Source organism: Coregonus clupeaformis, chromosome 21, assembly GCF_020615455.1.
Source record: "Coregonus clupeaformis isolate EN_2021a chromosome 21, ASM2061545v1, whole genome shotgun sequence".
Taxonomy (NCBI): Eukaryota; Metazoa; Chordata; class Actinopteri; order Salmoniformes; family Salmonidae; genus Coregonus; species Coregonus clupeaformis.
Window position 1 is genome coordinate 24,781,197 of NC_059212.1, and position 25,181 is coordinate 24,806,377.

At 49.7% G+C, this 25,181-nt stretch overlaps 1 protein-coding gene across 3 annotated transcripts in view; it reads right to left on the minus strand.

Moving 5' to 3' along the window:
- Window positions 1-2,773: 2,773 nt before the first annotated feature.
- Window positions 2,774-25,181, minus strand: part of LOC121535143 (chloride channel protein 2-like) — an 80,983-nt gene continuing 58,575 nt past the window's right edge. The window contains exons 12-24 of one of the 3 annotated variants that reach the window (XM_045206274.1): window positions 21,610-21,712; window positions 21,160-21,315; window positions 20,904-20,973; window positions 20,710-20,820; window positions 7,557-7,770; window positions 7,217-7,350; window positions 6,582-6,832; window positions 5,954-6,166; window positions 5,481-5,546; window positions 5,015-5,053; window positions 4,790-4,894; window positions 4,255-4,341; window positions 2,774-3,733 (exon numbers count right to left, since the gene is read on the minus strand). In XM_045206274.1, coding sequence (XP_045062209.1) covers window positions 3,185-3,733; window positions 4,255-4,341; window positions 4,790-4,894; window positions 5,015-5,053; window positions 5,481-5,546; window positions 5,954-6,166; window positions 6,582-6,832; window positions 7,217-7,350; window positions 7,557-7,770; window positions 20,710-20,820; window positions 20,904-20,973; window positions 21,160-21,315; window positions 21,610-21,712 — 2,098 coding nt within the window. In that variant the 3' untranslated portion in view covers window positions 2,774-3,184. Of the gene's footprint in view, window positions 3,734-4,254; window positions 4,342-4,789; window positions 4,895-5,014; window positions 5,054-5,480; window positions 5,547-5,953; window positions 6,167-6,566; window positions 6,833-7,216; window positions 7,351-7,556; window positions 7,771-20,709; window positions 20,821-20,903; window positions 20,974-21,159; window positions 21,316-21,609; window positions 21,713-25,181 lie in introns of all 3 variants that reach the window. The other 2 variants (XM_041841901.1, XM_045206275.1) reach the window with 2 other exon arrangements.

Here is a 25,181-nt window from a genome sequence, read left to right on the forward strand (position 1 = left end):
CACAAGGCTGGGATGGGCTACAGGACAATAGGCAAGCAGCTTGGTGAGAAGGCAACAACTGTTGGCGCAATTATTCGAAAATGGAAGAAGTTCAAGATGACGGTCAATCCCCCTCGGTCTGGGGCTCCATGCAAGATCTCACCTCGTGGGGCATCAATGATCATGAGGAAGGTGAGGGATCAGCCCAGAACTACACGGCAGGACCTGGTCAATGACCTGAAGAGAGCTGGGACCACAGTCTCAAAGAAAACCATTAGTAACACACTACGCCATCATGGATTAAAATCCTGCAGCGTATGCAAGGTCCCCCTGCTCAAGCCAGCGCATGTCCAGGCCCGTCTGAAGTTTGCCAATGACCATCTGGATGATCCAGAGGAGGAATGGGAGAAGGTCATGTGTTCTGATGAGACAAAAATAGAGCTTTTTGGTCTAAACTTCACTCGCCGTGTTTGGAGGAAGAAGAAGGATGAGTACAACTCCAAGAACACCATCCCAACCGTGAAGCATGGAGGTGGAAACATCATTCTTTGGGGATGCTTTTCTGCAAAGGGGACAGGACGACTGCACCGTATTGAGGGGAGGATGGATGGGGCCATGTATCGCGAGATCTTGGCCAACAACCTCCTTCCCTCAGTAAGAGCATTGAAGATGGGTCGTGGCTGGTTCTTCCAGCATGACAACGACCCGAAACACACAGCCAGGGCAACTAAGGAGTGGCTCCGTAAGAAGCATCTCAAGGTCCTGGAGTGGCCTAGCCAGTCTCCAGACCTGAACCCATTAGAAAATCTTTGGAGGGAGCTGAAAGTCTGTATTGCCCAGCGACAGCCCCGAAACCTGAAGGATCTGGAGAAGGTCTGTATGGAGGAGTGGGCCAAAATCCCTGCTGCAGTGTGTGCAAACCTGGTCAAGACCTACAGGAAACGTATGATCTCTGTAATTGCAAACAAAGGTTTCTGTACCAAATATTAAGCTCTGCTTTTCTGATGTATCAAATACTTATGTCATGCAATAAAATGCAAATTAATTACTTAAAAATCATACAATGTGATTTTCTGGATTTTTGTTTTAGATTCCGTCTTTCACAGTTGAAGTGTACCAGCGTTTACCGTGAATGCAGTCTCCACTAATGCGGGAACATTGCCTTTAAATGTCAATCACGCTACAAAGCGGATCGTCAGCACCACGGATTGAATCGAGCCCTTGTGTGTGTACTATAGGACTATGTGCATATGTGTGTGAGCTCACAACAACTGTGATGTAATCTAAGCTCCACTGTTGTCTCTCTCCACATAACCAACATTTTCTGTGCAATGTAATGTGTCATTAACACTCAAATCATTCCAGAAACATGCTGAACACGGTACAGTAGATAGGATACGATTATTCACATAACATCCTATCTCAAGAAATGTAAGAGACAAAATGCACTGTGACCAAAACACCCTGTTACAAGACAAGAAACTCTCTCTCTAACATCCGTCCGCCCTCCTACCTTAATGCCAGACAAGGCTACATGTACTTTGAGTTAAATGCATGTTAATTACAATGTGCTTCACAAATGCTCTTAACCCTGTGGGATGCCATTTTATGACTGAGCGATGTCAATGTGTTGGCCTTTTCGCAGCTGCCTTTGGTTAGTAACTTATTGTTTTTATCTTAATATCCCATTTCAGTCGCACTTTAAAGTCCCACCTCAGATATGACTGTACATGCACTTATACTGTAATTACAGAATGTACTTTAGAATGTAGCTACCATGTAAATACGTAGATTTTATAGGCCACTTAATCTAAAGTGGGACCCTCCCTTCTCTTTTGCTCTCTCTCTCTCCTTTTCTCTCTCTCTCTCTCTCTCTCTCTCTCTCTCTCTCTCTTTTGCTCTCTCTCTCTCTCTCTCTCTCCTTTGCTCTCTCTCTCTCTCTCTCTCTCTCTCTCCTGCTCTCTCTCTCTCTCTCTCTCTCTCTCTCTCTCTCTCTCTCTCTCTCTCTCTCCTTTGCTCTCTCTCTCTCTCTCTCATTTGCTCTCTCTTTCTCTCTCCTTTGCTCTCTCTCTCTCTCCTTTTCTCTCTCCTTTGCTCTCTCTCTCTCTCCTTTGCTCTCTCTCTCTCTCTCTCCTTTGCTCTCTCTCTCTCTCTCTCTCTCTTTTGCTCTCTCTCTCTCTCTCTCTCCTTTGCTCTCTCTCTCTCTCTCTCTCTCCTTTGCTCTCTCTCTCTCTCTCTCTCTCTCTCCTTTGCTCTCTCTCTCTCTCCTTTGCTCTCTCTCTCTCTCCTTTGCTCTCTGTCTCTCTCTCTCTCTCTCTCCTTTGCACTCTCTCTCTCCTTTGCTCTCTCCTTTGCTCTCTCTCTCTCCTTTGCTCTCTCCTTTGCTCTCTCTCTCCTTTGCTCTCTCTCTCTCCTTTGCTCTCTCTCTCTCCTTTGCTCTCTCTCTCTCCTTTGCTCTCTCTCTCTCCTTTGCTCTCTCTCACTCCTTTGCTCTCTCTCTCTCTCTCTCATTTGCTCTCTCTCTCTCTCTCTCTCTCTCTCTCTCTCTCTCTCTCTCTCTCCTTTGCTCTCTCTCTCTCTCTCCTTTGCTCTCTCTCTCTCTCTCTCTCTCTCTCTCTCTCTCTCTCTCCTTTGCTCTCTCTCTCTCTCTCCTTTGCTCTCTCTCTCTCTCTCTCTCTCTCTCTCCTTTGCTCTCTCTCTCTCTCTCCTTTGCTCTCTCTCTCTCTCTCTCTCTCTCTCTCTCTCTCTCTCTCTCTCTCTCTCCTTTGCTCTCTCTCTCTCTCTCTCTCTCTCTCTCCTTTGCTCTCTCTCTCTCTCTCTCCTTTGCTCTCTCTCTCTCTCCTCTGTTATTTGTAGCTATATTTAGGGGGAAATTGTAGTTTGCCTCTGATAATCAAACTGAGAATCGAAGTGTCAGCACCAGATGGGTGCATGGGCAAGGTTCCGCCAAGTCACACACACACTTACTTTGAAACACGCACACACCAAAACACTTTGTTAAACACAGAACCATGTTGTCACATTCACTCAGTTACTCTATCACTCACACAGGAATACAAGCTCATTTACACCAACACACACGCACGCACACAATACATTGTGGACACAGACGACCAGCTTGAAGATTGAGGTGAAAGTGACCTCTAAGGTTGTAGAAACCTCAACGAACCATGAAGCAACTCCTAACTGTCCGTCACCCCTTCGGTCATTCCGATTGGTCCTCAGTGCGGGTGGGACTTCGCTTACACTGCAATTCTGATTGGTCCATTTGCTCTATGTTCTGGGGCGTGGTTCCATGGGGCGGGGTTCCATGTTCCTTCACCGGCTCCAATTGGTCAGTCTCAGGGAGGTGGGAGGGGTCAAAATCACAGGCCAGCTCTGATTCGTCAGTGTGGGAAGGGCTGCACTCTAAGATAAACTCCTCTGTTTGGTCCTCTGTTATTGAGAGGCTTTCCTGAAGAATCAATTCCGATGGTGGGTCAATAGTGTCAGCAGGGATGGTTTCAAACTCCATATCTGATTGGTCCTGTATGAAGTGGACAGGGGTCTCCTCATGCGTAACGTCCAATTGGTCCTCCATGTCGGGCGGGGTGGGTTCCCGTGGTAATGAGAGGCCTCTGTGGCGGTTCCAAAGCTTGTGTAGCTCTGTCACCTCGGAAATGCTGGTGGTGTTGCCGCTGTCACGGAAACTGGCCAGAGGGGGGCGAACTTTCACCCCTGTCACCGTCACTGAACCCTCTATGGCCTTACGCAGCTAGAGTTAGACAGAGAGAGGAGAGGTAGATTGGAGGGAGAGGGAAAGGAATAAAATAGGGAGAGGATGGAAAGAAGATTGGAGAGAGAGAGAGAGCGAGCGAGAGAGAGCAAGAGACATATAATTGAACATTATGAAGTAATTTTGGAATACACAGAGTAGTGATTCATATTACGCTTTTGATTAGATCTCCAAGCGCACTGGGTTGTTACCAAGGCAACCTTTAATCTGCATCAACTTTTGTAATGAGCAGATTGATTAGCCTTGATTGCTGCTGATTCATAAAGCACAGTATTGTCATTAGGACTGATCTGAGGTGATGGCAATATTCTAACACAATCACAGCCAAAGTAAAGAGGAAGTGTTCCTGTGATGTCATATCAATAATGTGTTTGTGGTGATTTTGAGGTGAAGTGCACTCAATCAATCATAGCATGATGACATCAGTGTTGAAAATACAAATAACTACACAGTAACTACAAGACCGTGACATCAGGGTTCTAATGCACAGGAACACCCACCTCCCTGAGGGAGACCACTCCCACCAGCCGTCCTGTACTGGTCACATAGGCATGGTCCAGCCCAAGCAGGGAGAATATGGTGTGAGTCTGGAGAGAGAGAGGGGATGGAGAGAGAGAGAATGAAAGAGAGGGGGTAAAACATCATTGAGAACAAATTGTCTACTACAAAAATGCCATAGTCTAGTGCAGAGACTTCTATTTGTAATGAAAGGCTCCTGTCGAGTGGAGCTGTGTGTCATCAACTTTCTGTCACCAACCCCATCAAACAAAGGGGAGTCATCAAGGGCAGAGGGAAGAGAACATATTTTTTAGAGATGGAACTCAGCCATTGTCTGACACCTGATGTCTGGTTACATTTCTAGATTTGAGTCATTTAGCAGATGCTCTGCTCACGTCTGCCTTCATTGGCAGTGAAACAACGATAACACAAGTCTCACAAGAAAAACCTTTACAACTAAGACGTAACAGTTGGGTTGCTTGGTAGATCGGTAAGAGATAGGTAGATTGAGTGACAGGTGAACTGATGATGGCACACCTTATGCAGAGATGTCCGCTCCACAAGCTGAAAAGGGGCGGGGTCTATCTTGCAGTTGTTGAAATCCACTGGCTCGTCAAGCTGTTGCTCCTCCCACTCCGCTATCTGTGGGATTGGATTAAAAACTCAGCCAATAAAGAACATCTATAAAGCTCTCACAACAGTCACTGCATTTTTTGTTTTTGACTGACACGCCAGTTTACCAATGAGAGAGTTCAGTCTTACTTCGTTTGTGGTCATGTCATCCTCTACTTCTGGGGACTCCTGAAAAGAAAGAGAGACAGTGGTTACACCCACATACACACAAACACAAATATACAATGAATCCATACCGCCACTGCATATGAGCATGAAAGACTAACAACACATACCAAACACATAACCACAATCAAAAGTGCATGCTTCTGCCCCTGCAGCTACGCTGTTGCTCAGCTTGCTTTGTGAGTCACTGTTGATTGAGCTTTTTTTGGCGAAATAATCCGCTGAATCACTAAAATGACTTAACTCAGGTTTGGTCAATTTTGCCTTCCTCTCTCCTTCTCTCCCTCTCATTTCTCTCCCTCTACACAGCCACAGTATATTTTGGGTTGGTAGAAGTACCCAAAACGATTTTGGTCGGTCACTTGCTCTATGCTAGGTCGCTAGGCAACAGTTACTTAGCAACGGACTCTAATGCGGGCGGCAGTCTTACCACCATCATGGAGATCCTGACTCGTTTGGGCCCCCTGCTCTCAGGAGCTTCTGGCTCTGCCGGGCTCTTAAAGCCAGGGAGAGAAGGGATTAACATAGCACAACGTTAGCACAACGTTAGCACAACGTTAACACAACCTAAAAACAACGTTACAGCAACATTATACTCTATAATGGGCTTACCAGCTGATAAGGAGAGAGGAGACGGATAATGGGTGATATAAATATGAAAACAATGTTACTAAAACGCAGAACGCTTGTTTTGCTTCTCTTACTAAGGAGAGGGAGGAGAGGTGCAATGTTATGTTACAGCAACGCTGGGGCTTAAAGTTACTAAAGATTCTCTGAGAACAGAGTGGAAGTAAAGGAAGGAGGCATATGAGGATACAAGCATATACACATAAACATAAACACATGCATGTACACACGCACACACACACAGACACATGCACACAAACACACACACACACTCACCTCAAGTAGCTCTCTCTCAGGGTCACCACAGGAGAGAGTCTGCTGAGAGCCTGAGAGAGGAGAGGGAGTCGGCGTGTCTCTATTAATTGAGAGAGTGTGTATGCTGTTGGGTGCTTCTGTGTTGTGAATATTAGGGACAGTTTTCATAGCAGACTTGAGTGGCAGCTGAGAGTTGGACACAGCTGCACTGAAGGAGGACTCCTCTGTTGAGATCTAAATAGAGACACACAATATACAGACAATATACAGACAATATACACACAATATACAGTGGTTAGAGGTACTGTAGACAGTAGAAGGCATACTGAAGTACTGAAGATGCCCCACATAATGTAAGACCCCATTAGACAAACTTCACAGACGTCCCCTACCAAACCAGTCCCACACACCTACTGTACTTACACACACACCTATCCTAACACACACCCTGACAAACACACACTTCACTCACACATTTACTGTAACCAATATCTGTCCATCCAAATACACATCCACACATTATGTGTAATAAACTTTACCCAAACTACCCAACACCCTCACCACCCTCGATGGTAACAGTGACTTTAAGTCGCAGGCAGGGCTACCTCCTCACGTGAGCGTGAGTCCGACTCACCTCTGCTACACTCACCAGGAAGCGAACCCCATGGCGTGCGCTGGTATTGGAGGTGTAGGAGTGTGTGTGTGTGCAGGGTGGGCTGGGAGGACTGTCCATGGTGTCCAGGCTGGTCAGGTGTGTGTGTGTGCCCAGTGTGTGTGTGTGTGTGCCGTTGTCCTGGGCATGCCTCCGGAGGTGGTCTAGCCTGCGCAATGGACCCAGCTGGAGGGACAGGAGTGCCTGGAGCTGGCATCGCTCTATAGAACCCAACAGGATCATAGAGTCTGAGGGACAGAGAGAGAGAGGGAGGGAGGGAGGGAGAGAGGGGAAGGGTGGAGAGTGTGATAGGAAGATAGAGAGAGGAAAAGTGACAAAATAGGAGAGAAAAGAGCAAAGGAGAATAAGGGAGAGGAGAAAGAGGAAGAGAAAAGGGGTGCAGGGAATAGGGGAGAAAAGAGAGGACAGAAAGAGGAAACAGTAAAGGAGAGTAATAAGCAGAATACGGAATAGATGGAATAGGACACCAAAACAAAAAGCTGGAAGAAGTGAAAGACACGGGAGAGAAGAGAAGCAGTAGAGAGGGAGACATGTGTCATGGTGTCATGGAGGAAGGATGCATCTTGGATTTATAGCTGACTATAGATGTGCAGTTGCACACGTACCCTTACCTGTGGACTCAACCAGGGCCAGTGTTTTCAGCTGTCCAGTCATCAGGACCTCCTGTACGTCTCGGTAGGAGGAGGAGAGAGTGATGTAACGTACGTCTCTAACCATGATGTCCTCCACACGGATGTTATACTTCCTGAAGGAGAGGAGGAGAAGAGAGCAGAAGAAGAAGAGGTAAGAATGAAATAGGAGATAGACGAATAGAGGACAATAAATAATGTTAAGAAGAGAGAGTCAGTCTTGAAGACAGTTGAAAGCATAAGAGAATAAAGAATAAAGGGAGTAACAGACAGCAAGGGAGATAGAGACGTAAACAAAGGAAAGATGGACAGACGGACTCACTCATGGTGCCCCATGCCCAGTTCAGGGAGGTAGGGTAGTTTCTTGATCCTGATGATAGAGTCGTATAGTGAGGGCTGGAGGGACTGGGCTACGGCGTTAGCCAGGATCACCGCTATCATTACTGGCAGGATGTGGCTGATCTGACCCGTCAGCTCAAACACGATGACTGCTGTCGACACCGTGTGAGTCACTGCCCCTGACAACGCCGCCGCACCTGGGGAGGAGGGATACGCAGTTTGGATGATGATGAATATGACTTTGTCCAAAGTGGTGGAAAGTGACATTTGTCTTCTTTTTTTTTTTTTTTTTTACAACTACAGAGAGTACAGAAAGGCTGGTAGCACAGCCAAAGTGCAGTGCCTCTGGAGTAGTGGGTGAGTCCACATTTAATTCATTACATCTCTCCACAAAACACTGTTTCATAAGCAATAGATGGTGTACGGGTTTTCAATGCTACTGTAAGTGTATTTGTTAGCTATACTGTTTTAGACAACAAAACAAATGAAAGCTCAAGCTAGTGATTTGTGATGGGATTGTACTAGTTACATTTATCCAACAAGTCTTTTATGCCCAAAAATAAAAATGAATTGTTCAAGGTTTTGTCCCTTTGATGTTCTACTAACCAATCTGTCATGAGCACTCTCTCTCCCTGGTAGCAACATTAATTGCATTCAATTATCTTCCACTCTGCTCACCTCCCTCTCTCTACTCAGCCTAACTAGCTCCACCTGCCCTGCTCTGCTCTTGTTACCTGGCCAGCTGCACTGCATTTCCCACTCACCATCCTCACCTTGCCTCACTCTGTTCTAATTACTCTGCCAGCTGAACTGCATTTCCCCACTACCTCTCCCAGTATATCAAGCCCTGGTTTTCAGCCAAGCCCTGTCAGATCGTCTTCAAACCCGGACCAGTAACCTGCCTGTCTGCGCTCTGACTCCTGTTTGTGATACCGATCCTTTCTTGACTGCCTCCTTGTTCTACTGCCCCGTCTATCCCAACCTGCCTTCTGGACCTCGACTACTCTCCGATCTTCAGCCCCTCCGGTAACTCGTTTCTGCCTTCTGTCTCTCACCACGATATTTGCCCAGCCCTGATCTGTACTTCTGCCTGCCATTCATCTTGCTGTTGTGTGTGTGTGTTCCCCCAGGTCTCCGACCACCAGATGAGCGTGCCCAGACGTTTCACCACCCTCAGCCCGATACGCCGCTCCATCACTGGGGAACACACACACTAAGCACTTGGACTGGACACCCCCGGACATTTGGTGACCCCCGAGCACAGGTACCCACAGGAGGACCCTGAAAGACCCCTGACACCCCTGGGACTCCTCTTCCCGCCTGTAACCTTGAATAAAGAACTCTGAATTTGAACTTGCGCTCTTGGGTCCTCTTCTGTTCGTGACAGAACGATCTGACCATCATGGACCCAGCGCACTCCCTGACCACGATGGAGGAAGAGCCAGAGAGGACTGCCCTACAGCGACTGGAACGCTCTGAGGGAGACATAAATCGGATGGCTGGCGACATCGCTTCCCTTCTCCAGCTATTCAACCAGCAGCAACAACAGTTCCAACTGCAGCAACAACAGCTAGCCCAAGCCCTGCAACTACTCTCAAGCCCGGCTACTCCACCTGCACCCCCTGGTCCTTTTGTTCCTGTACCACCGATACTCCTTCATCCCTCCGCTGGAGGTCCCAATGCTGCAGGCCCGGCAGTGCTGCCACCAGATCCCCACGCTCCTGAACCAAGGATTGGGAACCCGGAACGTTTTGATGGCAACCAGAAGCTAGTAAGACCATTCTTGAGCAGCTGCCGAATCCAGTTTGCACTACAGCCCAGGACTTTCTCAACAGAGGGAGCCAAGGTGGGGTATGTCATCACACATCTCACCGGTCGAGCTCGGTTGTGGGGAACGGCGGAATTCGACCGGCAAACCCCAGCCTGTGCCTCCTTCAGTGCCTTTGAGGAGGAGATGTTAAAGGTCTTTGACCTAGGCTCGCCAACAGCCGAAGCGTCACAAGCTCTGCTCACCATCCGTCAGGGCAATCGGACAGTGGCAGACTTCTCCATTGACTTTCGTACCCTGGCCAGTCAAAGCTCGTTTAACCCAGAGGCACTGGTGCAAGCCTTCCTCCATAGCCTGGCGGACTATATCAAGGACGAGCTTGTTTCCCATGACCCGCCCTCAACGCTTGATGCCGCCATTGACCTTGCCGTTCGCATTGACCGCCGTATACAGACCCGGAGGAGGGAGAAGGGCCGTCTCAGTCAACCTGCCATCCGTACTCGGGTCGATACCGCTTCTGTCCAGCCCCTGCCTGTCAAGTCCCATAGCCAACTCAATCAGCCTGAGCCCATGGAGATTGGCCGTGCCTCTCTGACTCCCGAGGAGCGTCGGCGCCGTCTAAGCTCCAACCTTTGCCTCTACTGTGGTGGCGAGAATCACCGTGTCGCTACTTGTCCGGCAAAAGCCGCAGCTCACCAGGTGTAGGGGAGATCCGGGTGAGCTCAACAAGCCTTCAGTCTCCCTCCATCCGAAAGACCCTGCTTCATCTCCGCCTTCAGCTTTCTGACAAGACTCATACATTGGCCGCCCTTGTGGATTCCGGAGCCGAAGCAAACATCATGGACCCTGAGCTTGCACAGCAACTGGGCGTGAACCATCATCAACTGACACAACCCATTCCTGCACGAGCCCTGGATGGGCATCATCTTGGCACTGTCACTCATATCTCCGCCCCTGTGACAATCCTGCTGTCAGGAAACCACCAGGAGTCCATCCAGTTTCACCTCCTACACTCACCTGGCCAACCACTCATTCTTGGATACCCGTGGCTCCGTCAGCACAACCCCCACATCGACTGGGAGACAGGAACAGTCCGTGAGTGGGGAAGGAGTTGTCACCAGACCTGTTTAAGGGGGCCACCCTGCCCGTTCACCGGGAAGGATCTAGCGCTACCTCCGACATATCCAATGTTCCGGCCTGTTACCACAGCCTGAAAGAGGTGTTCAACAAATCCAAGGCGACATCTCTACCCCCACACAGACCCTATGACTGCGCGATTGATCTCCTGCCTGGCACAGCACCTCCCAAGGGTCGTCTGTATTCACTGTCAGCCCCGGAAAGAAAGGCCATGGAGGACTACATTAATGACTCTCTTGCCTCCGGGATAATTAGACCGTCGTCTTCCCCGCAGGGAGCGGGATTCTTCTTTGTCGGCAAGAAGGACGGTTCTCTTCGTCCATGCATAGATTACCGGGGTCTGAACGACATCACGGTTAAGAATCGCTACCCACTGCCCTTACTTTCGTCTGCCTTCGAACTGCTGCAGGGAGCCACTGTATTCACTAAGCTGGACCTTCGCAATGCCTACCATCTGGTGCGGATGAGGGAGGGAGACGAATGGAAGACAGCGTTCAACACACCAACCGGCCACTATGAATATCTCGTCATGCCCTTCGGCCTCACCAATGCCCCAGCAGTTTTTCAAGCCCTAGTGAATGATATCCTCAGGGACATGCTAAATACGTTCGTATTTGTGTACCTTGACAATATTTTAATATTCTCAAGGACTCTGTCAGAACACACGCACCACGTCCGGTTGGTCCTGCGCCGCCTGCTGGAGAACTCTCTTTTCGTGAAGGCAGAGAAGTGCGAGTTCCATGCCAAGACCGTTTCATTCCTGGGGTATGTGGTGACCGAGGGCAGCATTCAGATGGATCTCACGAAGGTGTCGGCTGTCACTTCCTGGCCAGTTCCTGAGTCTCGGAAGAAGTTGCAACAGTTCCTGGGCTTTGCCAACTTTTATAGGAGATTCATCAGAAACTATAGCACAGTGGCTGCACCCCTCACGGCGCTAACCAGCACTAAACAACCGTACCAATGGACATCAGCTGCTGATAAGGCCTTCAATATCCTCAAGACATGTTTCACTTCTGCTCCCATCCTCCAGATGCCAGATGCAGCAAGGCAGTTTGTGGTGGAGGTAGATGCTTCGGACGTGGGAGTGGGTGCAGTGCTTTCTCAAAGAGCAGCTGAGGATGGCAAGATGCACCCCTGTGCCTTCTACTCCCGTCGGCTAACCCCTGCCGAATGCAACTACGACATTGGGAACCGCGAGCTGTTGGCTGTCAAGCTCGCCCCTTGAAGAATGGCGGCACTGGTTAGAGGGGTCAAAGGAACCATTCGTAGTGTGGACAGACCACAAGAACCTGGAGTATATCCAAACAGCCAGGAGGCTGAACTCCCGTCAACAGCGGTGGTCTCTGTTCTTTACGCGCTTCAATTTCACGCTCTCCTACCGCCCGGGATCTCGCAACATCAAACCTGATGCTCTTTCCCGGATGTTTCAGAAGGACGAGACCACCGCCATGACAGCTCCCATTCTTCCCAGCCACTTGGTCGTAGCGGCCCTCACCTGGGAGATCGAGAAGCAGGTCATGGAGGCTCTTCGGGACCAGCCAGGTCCAAGCACCAGCGCCCCCAACCGTCTGTTTGTTCCAGCAAATCTCAGGTCACCTGTGATTCAGTGGGGGCACGAATCCCGTCTGGCCTGTCATCCCGGCATCACTCGCACCCTTCATCTGGTCCGCCAGCGGTTCTGGTGGCGGGGGATGAGACGGGATGTCCGAGAATTCATCCGAGCTTGTCCCACTTGTAACCGAAACAAGACTCCCAACCAGCCTCCTGCTGGGTTGCTGCAACCCCTACTCATACCCAAGAGGCCCTGGTCCCACGTTTCACTGGACTTTGTTACGGGCCTTCCGCCCTCTGACGGACACACAGTCATCCTTACCATTGTTGACCGCTTTAGTAAGATGACCCACTTCGTGCCCCTTCCCAAACTACCCTCTGCTAAAGAGACCTCCCAGGTGGTCCTGGAACATGTGTTTCGTATCCATGGCCTACCCCAGGATATAGTGTCAGACCGGGGCCCGCAATTCTCAGCAACCTTTTGGAAGGAGTTCTGTCATCTCCTTGGGGCCACCGCCAGCCTATCGTCTGGATTCCACCCGCAGTCAAACGGCCAGACTGAACGCATGAACCAGGAGCTGGAGAAGGCACTGAGGTGTGTGGCTTCCCAAAATCCCCGGGCCTGGGCTCAACACCTGCTCTGGGTGGAATATGCCCATAATTCACTCACCAGTTCCTCCACCGGGCTCTCCCCCTTTCAGTGTGTCTACGGGTATCAACCTCCACTGTTTGCCAGCCAGGAGGCGGATGCCACCTGTCCGTCTGCTCTTGCGTATGCCCGCCGCTGCCGCCGCACTCTGGGCCCAGGCTCGCACTGTGCTCCTGAAGTCTGGAACCAGCTACGCCGTCGGTGCCAACCGACGGAGGACCCCAGCACCTACTTACCGGGTTGGTCAGAAGGTCTGGCTGTCTGCCCGGGATCTGCCGCTGCGGGTTGTATCACGAAAGCTGGCCCCTCGCTTCATTGGTCCTTTTCCTGTGCAGAAAGTCATCAGTCCAACGGCGGTCCGACTTCAGTTGCCCGCTTCCATGCGGGTCCACCCCACCTTCCACGTCTCCAAGGTCAAGCCGGTCCATGAAAGTCCCCTGGTCCCTGCAGCTCCGGCGCCACCTCCTCCGCGCCTCGTAGATGGCGGTCCTGTCTTCACCGTCCGGCGGCTGCTCCGCTCTAGGCGAAGGGGTAGGGGTCTCCAGTACCTCGTTGATTGGGAGGGATATGGTCCAGAGGAGAGGACCTGGATCCCGGCCAGGAGGATAGTGGACCGGACCCTTATCACTGACTTCCACCGACTACATCCTGATCAGCCTGCAATCCGTAGGGGCCGTCCAAGAGGGGTTCCTAGCCGTCCGGCCCGCCCCTGCTCCTGTCTCAGTGCCTGTCCTGTCTCCCCGACCGTGACCCTCCAGCTCCTTCTGAGGATGAGGAGATTCACTCGGACCGCTCGGAGGAGTTCTGACCCGCCGCCTGCTCCCCTCCACCCTCCCGGCATGATGTTGTTCTTGGGACTTCTGGGGCCGTCCCTTGGAGGGGGTCCTGTCATGAGCACTCTCTCTCCCTGGTAGCAACATTAATTGCATTCAATTATCTTCCACTCTGCTCACCTCCCTCTCTCTACTCAGCCTAACTAGCTCCACCTGCCCTGCTCTGCTCTTGTTACCTGGCCAGCTGCACTGCATTTCCCACTCACCATCCTCACCTTGCCTCACTCTGTTCTAATTACTCTGCCAGCTGAACTGCATTTCCCCACTACCTCTCCCAGTATATCAAGCCCTGGTTTTCAGCCAAGCCCTGTCAGATCGTCTTCAAACCCGGACCAGTAACCTGCCTGTCTGCGCTCTGACTCCTGTTTGTGATACCGATCCTTTCTTGACTGCCTCCTTGTTCTACTGCCCCGTCTATCCCAACCTGCCTTCTGGACCTCGACTACTCTCCGATCTTCAGCCCCTCCGGTAACTCGTTTCTGCCTTCTGTCTCTCACCACGATATTTGCCCAGCCCTGATCTGTACTTCTGCCTGCCATTCATCTTGCTGTTGTGTGTGTGTGTTCCCCCAGGTCTCCGACCACCAGATGAGCGTGCCCAGACGTTTCACCACCCTCAGCCCGATACGCCGCTCCATCACTGGGGAACACACACACTAAGCACTTGGACTGGACACCCCCGGACATTTGGTGACCCCCGGAGCACAGGTACCCACAGGAGGACCCTGAAAGACCCCTGACACCCCTGGGACTCCTCTTCCCGCCTGTAACCTTGAATAAAGAACTCTGAATTTGAACTTGCGCTCTTGGGTCCTCTTCTGTTCGTGACACAATCAAATCAATGAGGAGCAGAAAATGATTTCATTTTCAATCCAAAACCTGCTTATCTGCTCTATCGTAACAGAATACATTTTCATCAGTCACATTCAATAAGCTAGCACAATTGACAAAAATAGCTTCGGCATCACACCCGTCTGCATTTTCAATCACCTTAGAGAACAGAAAGAGCCAAGATGGTGCCCATAAGTAGATACAAAATAGCCGTAATAAGGCCTTGAAGATGAAAAAACAGGTTGGTTTTAGTGCAACTGGTGGTGCACCACCTGCAGTTTCAATCACATCAGAGAGAGCCAAAATGGAGGGGCCTATGGTTAAGTTCAGTAGTCTCTGTCATGAGCCCTCTCACTCCACCGGGTTACCACCTTAATGTGTTTCCACTATCTTCCACTCTGCTCATCTCTCTCTCTCTACTCAGCCTAACGAGCTCCACCTGTCCCTGCTCTGCTCGGCTCTAATTACTCTGCCAGCTGCGCTGCATTACCCACTAACCTCTCCCAGTATTTGAAGTCCCGTCTTTCAGCTCTCCTTTGTCAGATCGTCTGCAAAGCTCACACCCGGAACCTGTGTGCTCACGCTTCTGGCTCACCCTTGTTTTGTGACCCCGGACCTGCCTGATTCTTGGATACTCTTCTGCCCCAGGAAAACCAGACCTGCTTTCTGCCATTACGACTCCTGACTACTCTTCGACCCCGGTAACTCTGACCAGCCTTCTGCCTTGCTACAACGTATTTGGATTTCCCTTGAACTGTACTTCTGCCTGTTTTCATCCGCCCGTTGTGTCTGTGTTTCCTCCCCCCAGGACTTCTGGACCACCAACCACCGGCGTCATCGGACGCATCGCTGCCACTGGGGGAGGCACAGACCCAGCACACTGGACGGGATAACCCCTGGAGCCTTCACTCACTCCCTACTTCCCTTTTCCCTTAAGTTTAAATAAACTTTCTGGTGTGACGCAATTGTGGTCCTCTTGTCGTCTGTCTGAACCGTGACAGTACGATCTGACCATCATGGACTCAGCGCACACTTCCCCCGACATGGAAACCGAAGAACCTGAGCAACCCACCGCCATGCTACGCCTGGAACACACTGAGAGAGAGCTAGGCCGCATGAGCGGCGACATCACCTCTCTGCTTCAGGTCGGCTACCAACAGCATCAGCAGTTCCAGCAGCACCAGCAGCAGTCCCAGCAGCAGCAACAACAACTCGCCAGGATCATCCAACTCCTCACCAACCTTACCCCAGCCAGTCTGCCCACCAGCCCTGCCTCCGAGTTACCTGCCCCGGTCATTTCAGCCGCTGCCCCGGAACCCAAGATTGGAAACCCCGAGCGGTTCAACGGCGATTCTACCCAGGTCCGGCCATTCCTGACTAGCTGCCGACTTCAGTTCTCCTTGCAGCCAAGGACCTTCGCCACGGAGGGGGCTAGGGTCGGGTATGCCATCACTCACCTGACGGGCCGAGCTCGACTCTGGGGAACAGCAGAGTTCGAACGTCAAACCCCCGCATGTGCAACCTTCGACCTGTTTGCTGAGGAGATGCTGAAGGTGTTTGACCTGGATTCACCAACCGCAGAGGCGTCTCGTGAACTGTTCAGTATTCGACAAGGCAGACGTACAGTCGCAGACCATTCCATCGACTTCCGAACCCTGGCAAGACGAAGTTCTTGGAACACACCATCGTTGGTGGACGCGTTCTTCCATAGCTTGGCTGACTATATCAAGGACGAGTTGGTCTCCCATGAACTGCCTTCCACTCTTGATGAAGCCATCGCACTGACTGTCCGGATCGACAGAAGGATACAGACCCGTCGTCGTGAGAGGGGGGCGCCAAGGTCCACCAACTACCGGCATTCGGAGAGATCCGACTGGGCTCCTGTCAGCTACTGCCACTCACCCAAGTCAGCTTGATCAGTCTGAGCCTATGGAGATTGGGCGAGCCTCTCTCACTCCTGCAGAGCGCCAGCGCCGCTTCACCTCAAACCTCTGCCTCTATTGTGGAGGTGATGGCCATCGTGTGGTAACCTGCCCTTTAAAAGCCGAAGCTCACCGGGCATAGGGGGAGTCCGGTTGAGCTCAATGACCATCCAGTCCTCCGACCGCAAACCCTTGCTGCAAGTTCACCTCCGCCTCTCTGACTCGACTCACACCCTGGCTGCTCTGGTGGATTCTGGCGCCGAAGCCAACATAATGGACATCAAGCTGGCACGCCAACTGGGACTGGAGAACCTCCGTTTGACACCTCCTATTCCTGCCCGGGCACTGGACGGACACTTACTCGGATCGGTCACTCATGTCACGGCCCCGGTCTTGATGGGTCTGTCCGGAAACCATCAAGAAACTATCCAGTTTCACCTGCTCCCCTCTCCAGGCCAACCCCTCATCCTGGGTTACCCATGGCTCCGCCCGGCACAACCCTCAGCTCGACTGGGTGACCGGGGTGATCAGGGAGTGGGGAGAGGACTGCCACCGAACCTGCCTGCTTGCTGCCGCACTACCCCCTCGGCCAGTACCTACTAACTCCGCCCCTGACCTCTCCCATGTCCCAGAATGCTACCATGGTCTCAGAGAAGTGTTTAACAAAGCAAGAGCCACATCTCTGCCCCCTCACCGACCGTACGACTGTGCCATCGACCTCCTCCCTGGAACAGCTCCTCCAAGGGGCCGTCTTTATTCGTTGTCTGCTCCTGAAAGAAGGTCCATGGAGGACTACATCAATGACTCTCTGTCCACAGGATTGATCCGTTCATCTTCATCTCCGGCTGATGCTGGCTTCTTCTTTGTGGGGAAGAGGGACGGATCTCTTCGCCCCTGCATCGACTACAGGGGACTCAACGACATCACAGTGAAAACCGTTACCCTCTCCCTCTGCTCACCTCTGCTTTTGAGTTGCTCCAGGGAGCCACTGTTTTTACCAAGTTGGATCTCAGAAACGCTTACCACCTAGTGCGGATCCGGGGAGGGAGATGAATGGAAGACCGCATTCAATACACCAACAGGCCACTACGAGTATCTGGTTATGCCTTTTGGCCTCACCAATGCTCCTGCTGTGTTCCAGGCTCTAGTGAATGATGTACTGCGGGACATGTTAAACAAGTTTGTCTTCGTTTACCTGGATGACATCTTAATCTACTCCAGAAACCTGGCTGAACACACCCGCCATGTCCAGCAAGTCCTTCATCGTCTTCTGGAGAATTCCCTCTACGCCAAGGCAGAGAAATGTGAGTTTCACGTCAAGACGGTGGCCTTCCTGGGGTACATAGTGGCAGAGGGAAGTATCCAAATGGATCCTGCCAAAGTATCAGCAGTCACGTCATGGCCAGTTCCGGAGAACAGAAAGAAGCTGCAACAGTTTCTGGGGTTTGCTAACTTCTATAGAAAGTTTATCCGGAACTACAGTACCGTTGCTGCCCCTCTCACTGCTCTAACCAGCACCAAGCAACCCTTCACCTGGACCCCAGCAGCCGACAAGGCCTTCAGTACCCTCAGGTAAGGTTCACCTCCGCTCCCATCCTCCAGATGCCTGACGTGGACCGGCAATTCATTGTGGAGGTGGACGCCTCGGATGTGGGAGTTGGTGCTGTGATTTCTCAGTGGGCTGCGGAGGATAGGAAGCTCCATCCCTGTGCCTTTTTCTCACGTCGGTTGTCCCCCTCTGAGTGCAATTACGACATAGGGAACCGAGAGCTGCTGGCTGTGAAGCTTGCCTTGGAGGAGTGGCGTCACTGGCTGGAGGGGTCCACCATTCCATTTCTCGTTTGGACCGATCATAAGAACTTGGAGTACATCCGCACGGCCAAACGGTTGAACTCCAGGCAGTCCCGCTGGGCCCTGTTCTTCACCAGGTTTAATTTCACTCTGTCATACCGGCCAGGATCACGCAACACCAAGCCAGACGCCCTCTCCCGTCAATTCCAGAAGGATGACAACCCCTCCAAGGATCCTGTGTCGATTCTGCCAAGTCCCTGCATCGTAGCAGCTCTGACCTGGGCTGTTGAGGAACAGGTGCTGGAAGCTCTCCGTAACCAGCCCGGTCCCAGCACTTGCCCAGCTGACCGCCTTTTGTCCCCGAAAACCTAAGGTCCCAGGTCGTTCAGTGGGGACATGACTCCCGCCTAGCTTGTCACCCTGGCTCCACCCGCACTTACAACCTGCTCGCCCAGAGGTTCTGGTGGCCCGCTCTGAGAAAGGATGTACGGGAATTCGTCCAAGCCTGCCCCATCTGCAACCAACACAAGTCGTCCTGCCAGCCCCCCAGCCGGATTGCTGCAGCCCCTGCCTGTGCCCAGACGTCCCCTGGTCTCACATCGCCCTTGACTTTGTCACGGGGCTGCCCCCTTCAAGGGGCAAGACCGTCATTCTCACCATAGTTGACCGATTCAGCAAGATGGCACACTTCATTCCCCTCCCCAAGCTCCCAACCGCCAAGGAGACCGCCCAGGTGGTCCTGGAACACGTCTTCCGGATCCACGGACTGCCAAAGGATGTAGTTTCTGACCGTGGTCCACAATTCTCCTCCGCTTTTTGGAAGGAGTTCTGTCACCTGCTGGGAGCCACAGTCAGTCTGACTTCCGGATTCCATCCCCAATCCAATGGGCAGTCAGAGCGGGCAAATCAGGAGCTCGAGAAGGCACTGCGATGCATGACTTCACGCAACCCCACTCCTGGTCGCAGCAATTGACATGGGTGGAGTACGCACACAATTCTCTGACCTGCTCTGCCATCGGTATGTCCCCTTTCCAATGTGTTTATGGATACCAGCCTCCTCTATTTGCCAGTCAGGAAGGGGAGGTTACTTGCCCATCTGCACTTGCGTTTGCCCGTCGATGTCGCCGCACCTGGTCACAGGCCCGAGCCACACTTCTCAGATCCGTTGCCAGCTACACTACCGGGGCCAACCGCCGGAGAATCCCTGCTCCCACCTACCATGTTGGTCAAAGGGTGTGGTTGTCGTCAAGGAACCTGCCACTCAGGGTGGAGTCGCAGAAGTTGGCACCTCGGTTCATTGGCCCATTCCCTATCATAAGAGTGATTAGCCCAACTGCTGTCCGGCTCCAACTGCCTAATTCCATGAGGGTGCACCCCACTTTCCATGTGTCTAAGATTAAGCCCATTCATGAGAGTCCGCTGGTCCCTGCTGCGCCTTGTCCTCCTCCTCCACGGCTCGTCGATGGTGGTCTGGTTTACACCGTCCGCCGCCTGCTTCGGTCCAGACGGAGGGGTAGGGGGTCTCCAGTACCTCATTGACTGGGAGGGCTATGGACCTGAGGAAAGGACCTGGGTGCCAGCTAGTCGGATTGTGGATAGGACTCTCATCACCGCCTTCCACCAACGGCATCCTGATCAACCTGCAATCCGTAGGGGCCGCCCCAGAGGGATCCCTAACCGTCCTGCCCGCTCGGCTTCCTGTCCTGTGCCTGATCCTGTCTCGGGACCTGTCCCATCTCCCGACCACGGCCCTCCGGCTTCCTCCGAGGATGAGGGCGTTCGCTCGGACCGTTCGGAGGAGTTCTAGCCCTCCTCCGGCTCCCCTCCTCCCGCCCGGCGTGGTGTTGCTCTTGGGACTTCTGGGGCCGTCCCCTTGGGGGGGTTCTGTCATGAGCCCTCTCACTCCACCGGGTTACCACCTTAATGTGTTTCCACTATCTTCCACTCTGCTCATCTCTCTCTCTCTACTCAGCCTAACGAGCTCCACCTGTCCCTGCTCTGCTCGGCTCTAATTACTCTGCCAGCTGCGCTGCATTACCCACTAACCTCTCCCAGTATTTGAAGTCCCGTCTTTCAGCTCTCCTTTGTCAGATCGTCTGCAAAGCTCACACCCGGAACCTGTGTGCTCACGCTTCTGGCTCACCCTTGTTTTGTGACCCCGGACCTGCCTGATTCTTGGATACTCTTCTGCCCCAGGAAAACCAGACCTGCTTTCTGCCATTACGACTCCTGACTACTCTTCGACCCCGGTAACTCTGACCAGCCTTCTGCCTTGCTACAACGTATTTGGATTTCCCTTGAACTGTACTTCTGCCTGTTTTCATCCGCCCCGTTGTGTCTGTGTTTCCTCCCCCCCCAGGACTTCTGGACCACCAACCACCGGCGTCATCGGACGCATCGCTGCCACTGGGGGGAGGCACAGACCCAGCACACTGGACGGGATAACCCCTGGAGCCTTCACTCACTCCCTACTTCCCTTTTCCCTTAAGTTTAAATAAACTTTCTGGTGTGACGCAATTGTGGTCCTCTTGTCGTCTGTCTGAACCGTGACAGTCTCAGGATTGGATTCAGCCATAACTGGAGATGTTAGAGCTGTAATGGGGCCTTGAAAGCAAAAAAACAGGTTTGTTTTAATGCAACTGGTGATGTACTCACCCACTACAGCATAGCCGCCAGGCACTATAGGATAGACACTGCCATCGGCATGGATGCCATCAGGGAACATGACTGCCATGGTCTCTCCTACCAGACGTCCAAATGCTGCACCTGCACATCACATACATAAAGTGTTAGTGTTTTTAGTGTGTATGGCTAAATACACACATTTGTACACACAGCAAGTGACTTACCAATGAGGAAAACTGGCATGAAGGCCCCACACGGCACAGGCATGGTGGTAGCTACTGCAGACATCCAGAACTGAGGAGCGAGAGATAAAGGTAGAACTAGTGTGTGAGAGAGAAGGTTAATAGAGGAAACTGAAAACAGACACACTGGGGCATAACATTCATAGATTCACACCAAAACAGGCCATCATTGTAAATAAGAATCCTATCCTAAACACACTCTGCACACTCTCTCTATCTCAAATAAATGAACACGTACCTTCATGACGATGAAGAGGATGAGAGTGATGAAGACGTTAACCTGGGGGTGTTTCCAGGCGTGGGAGTGGCTGATGTAGTCAAACTCCTCGGCAACGCCCTGGCGACACCATGTTCGGTTGTCCAACAACGCCACCAGGGACTCATGCTGCGTCAGCTGAGGAGACAAGGCGAGATAGAGCTGTTAGGACTGGGATATACTGTACCAATCTTAATAGTCTAAATTGGCTTTCTTTCCTCATCTCCTTCCCTTCACTGATCTAAGAGAATAGGATAGGTGAAGACATCACAGGACTGATCCTTCATATCAGAGAATATGAAGGGGACAAGGAGAGGAAGCTGTTTTAGACAATTGAGATGCATCCCTGGTCTTATATTTTGAAAAGTGTATCATACACATTGCGGTTGACAGATACACAGACACAGATATAAAAAATGTGGAACTTCTGACCTGTCCAGCCATGAACTGTCCAAACCCAGGGGGGAAGGTGAGGGTTGAGATGATCAAGGTGACCATGGCAGGATACACCAGGCGTCTGACATGGAGAGAAGAGCTGTGGGTTCATTAGTGTGAGTGTGTGAGTGAGTTAGCGAGCGAGCGTGCGTGTGTGCGTGTGTGTGTGTGTGTCGCTATGGGCACCTGACTTTGTCTGAAAGTGGGGGTGCAAAATCTTACCATTTAAATTTTTTTTAAACCACCCACAGTGATTGATTGACAGGCCAAACTGTTAAGAATGTGGCCAGGATAACACGACAATGAGGAAATTAATAAAAAAATGGGAGGAATAATATTGTTTTAGCCAATAAGGATTTGAATTAGAATTTTGCACTTGCTAGGTTAAGAAAAAGCATTGTTAAATTGCACATTGTGTTTTCATCTTCTTTTTGTCAAAAATAATGAAATCACAATAATTTAGTACAATTACTAATGTGAACTTGAGTTATCTTTTAACAATTTTCTTTCTCAAGATGCTAGTGTTATCTGGTAGGGCTTTGAACAAGAACTGTCAACTTGAAAATGCAAACTTGAGTTAATTGATTATGTTCACATAAAAACAATATTGCAAACTTATTATTAATTTATAATGATCAAATGTGATTTATTTTGGCAGCTATATATATATATATATATATCCATAAATTGTGGCCCTGAATCTGCAATAAAAATAATAAAATGTAGCTCCGGTAATATGGGTCATATTTGAACAGTTTGGGCTAGAGCAGGGGTCTCCAACCATTTATTTTATAAAGACTACTTCATATAAAACCTTTTTTTGCGAGCTACTCATATACAGCCTGCATATTTTGTTATTGTGTAGGCCTAATTTGATCAATAGAAACAAAGAACAGCACTGCGTACATAATGTAATTGCATTTTGGTTCTTAACACCCCACAATTTTAACAGAAATCATTCTACAGTAGCCTATCTTGAGAATCTTGTCTTTTTAAGATGAGAGAAAAAAGGGTTTTTACATTTGAACAAATCTGTAGCCTGCAGTTACAGGACTAGGCTACTATCAATTATTTGAAAATTGTAATTTTGAACAACAACCACAGTGAGTAGGCTACATATTTTACAACAAATCGTGAAGAAACTGAATAATCATGAAGAGTATGAGGAATAACAAAATCTTATTCCCAGCAAGCACATTAATATATATATATATTTTTTTACATTTTAGTCATTTAGCAGACGCTCTTATCCAGTATGACTTACAGTTAGTGAGTGCATACATTTTCATACTGGCCCCCCGTGGGAAACGAACCCACAACCCTGGCGTTGCAAGCGCCATGCTCTACCAACTGAGCTACAGGGGACTAATGGCCCATTCTGCTTTTCCTCCGACATGGACTTCTTTTTGGCGCTGAAGCAATGTCACCATGAAAATGTTTCAAATTAACTTGTCTTAGCAGCATGCATATTAGAAATGGCTTATTTTGTCGATATTACTTAGGGACAGCTCAACATTTACTGGGGGGAAGGGTGGTCCAAAATAGGGGAGGGTTATCAAACTTTTTTTTTTTGCTTTGGGGAGGGTTTTTGGGGCACAGGGGAGGGTAGTGCGTTATTTCCCATGTTTACATTCTGTCTTCTGCTCGTATTTTCCCTATAAACAATGGCTTGACTTACTTTTGATATTACCCTAATAAACTTCAGAAACATTTGTGAAGGTTTGGTATGGTGTGGCTATTATTAAGCTTTAGCTACTGCAGGCCTATGATATGAAGGCAGTGTGACCTGGCGCTCCAACTGACTCCGACACTTGAGGTGAGGAAGACTGTTTCAGGCCTACCAGAGTTACTCCTATAATCTAATAATATAATGCTTATCTTGATATAAAATATTTGGATTGAAAATTAACGAATTACCCTCCTTCTGTACGTCTATATCTGTATAGAAGACGTAGTAGCCATCTGACATAAAAAAAAAAAAAAACATGTCGGTGTCGTAGCATGCCACCGGCATATCTCTATCTCTCTGGGGTTAGGCCTAAGCTTCTCTTCCTTCTCTTCCTTTATATATATATATATATATATGTATATATATATAGCCTATTAAAATAAGATCATACAGTAGACACCTAAGCCTTTGCATGCAATGCCCTGATACATTTACTGCTCAAATCTCTGACAGCTGAACCGTGAGGTGAACAATTATTGTTTTAGGAAAGTACCTAAAGAAAAAACCCCAAATAGGATATAAAGTTGCATATGCTACACATCGAAACACAAGGAATAGTGTTTTTGTAATTTGTTATAGGCTGTTTTTAAGGACACGTAAATGTGGCTCATTTGGCCAACATCCCTTGTTTATTGATGGTGCTGGCTGAGCCAGGTTGGATCTGAATGCATATGGATGTCCATAAAATGTCTCATATGTCCGGTAAATTAAAATCTTCCATGTCATGTTGTCCAGCACCAAATTTTCCTGAAGGAAACTCTGAAATTGCATATTGTTTTTGTGAAGATTTTAGAATATTCACATGAAATCTGTCGCCAATTGGATGGTAACCTAGCTATATACACCCTAAAGACTCTGGCAAGTGCGCTAGTCCAGTGTCACTTTGATTATGCCTGCATATCATGGTTCACCAGCAGCTCCAAACATCGAAAGAATAAGCTACCAGCCAAACAAGCTTGTAAGAATTGTACTTAAACTCCCCCCTCATACTCTTCTGGGGGTTGAGCATTTGTCTCTTTCTCTGTAATGTGTCTGTATCTATGTAATTGTATATGTATTTATGTAAAAAATAGGGGCCACGATAGAAATAAGTCCCCGACTTTATTGTGCAATCCCGGTCACTTAAAAAAATCTGTGTATAAATCTTTGTGTACTAATAAAATCAATCTATCCAAACTGTGCAGCGGCCAATTGATGAATGGAAAGAGACATCTGTTACAAAACACCAAAAAGTTTAATGACATTCGGAGATTGTCAAGCCAAGCCTTCTATACTGGGTAAGCCTACAAAGCAGGGAGGGATGTATTTTCTGTTTGTCCAGATTTACATAGTCTATTTATTATGGTGTTAAACGCAAACCATGATATTGAAGTGCCCGAAGTCAGTATGCTTTGTTTATTAATTGTGTGGTGCATTGGCACAGAAACCTGTTGCTGGAAAATGTGTTGCATATATTTTATATAATTATAAATATGGCATCACAATGTAAAAAATCTGATTTGACCCTAGTTGATCATTGTCTGCAGCCGGCTGATCGTAATGTAATGAAACAGGCAGGGAGAGTGAGCTCATCTGTGGTGGTCGGCGAACCGTCAACCTTCTGGCCCGTAGCCCTGCGACTGTGCCACAAAAGCATGCTGAAGTGGCAAAGTCGATATCTACATTTATAAACACAGGGTCGCTACAGTTATTGTTATTTGTGGTTGTAAACATTATTTTGAGGTAATTCTATGAGGGGGAGGTTGTTACATTTATTTTACAGTACAAGTTGAAGGTCATGTGAAAATATTTTACTTTGGAGAGGGGGGTGCATTAATTATTTTATGACACCTTGAGTTGG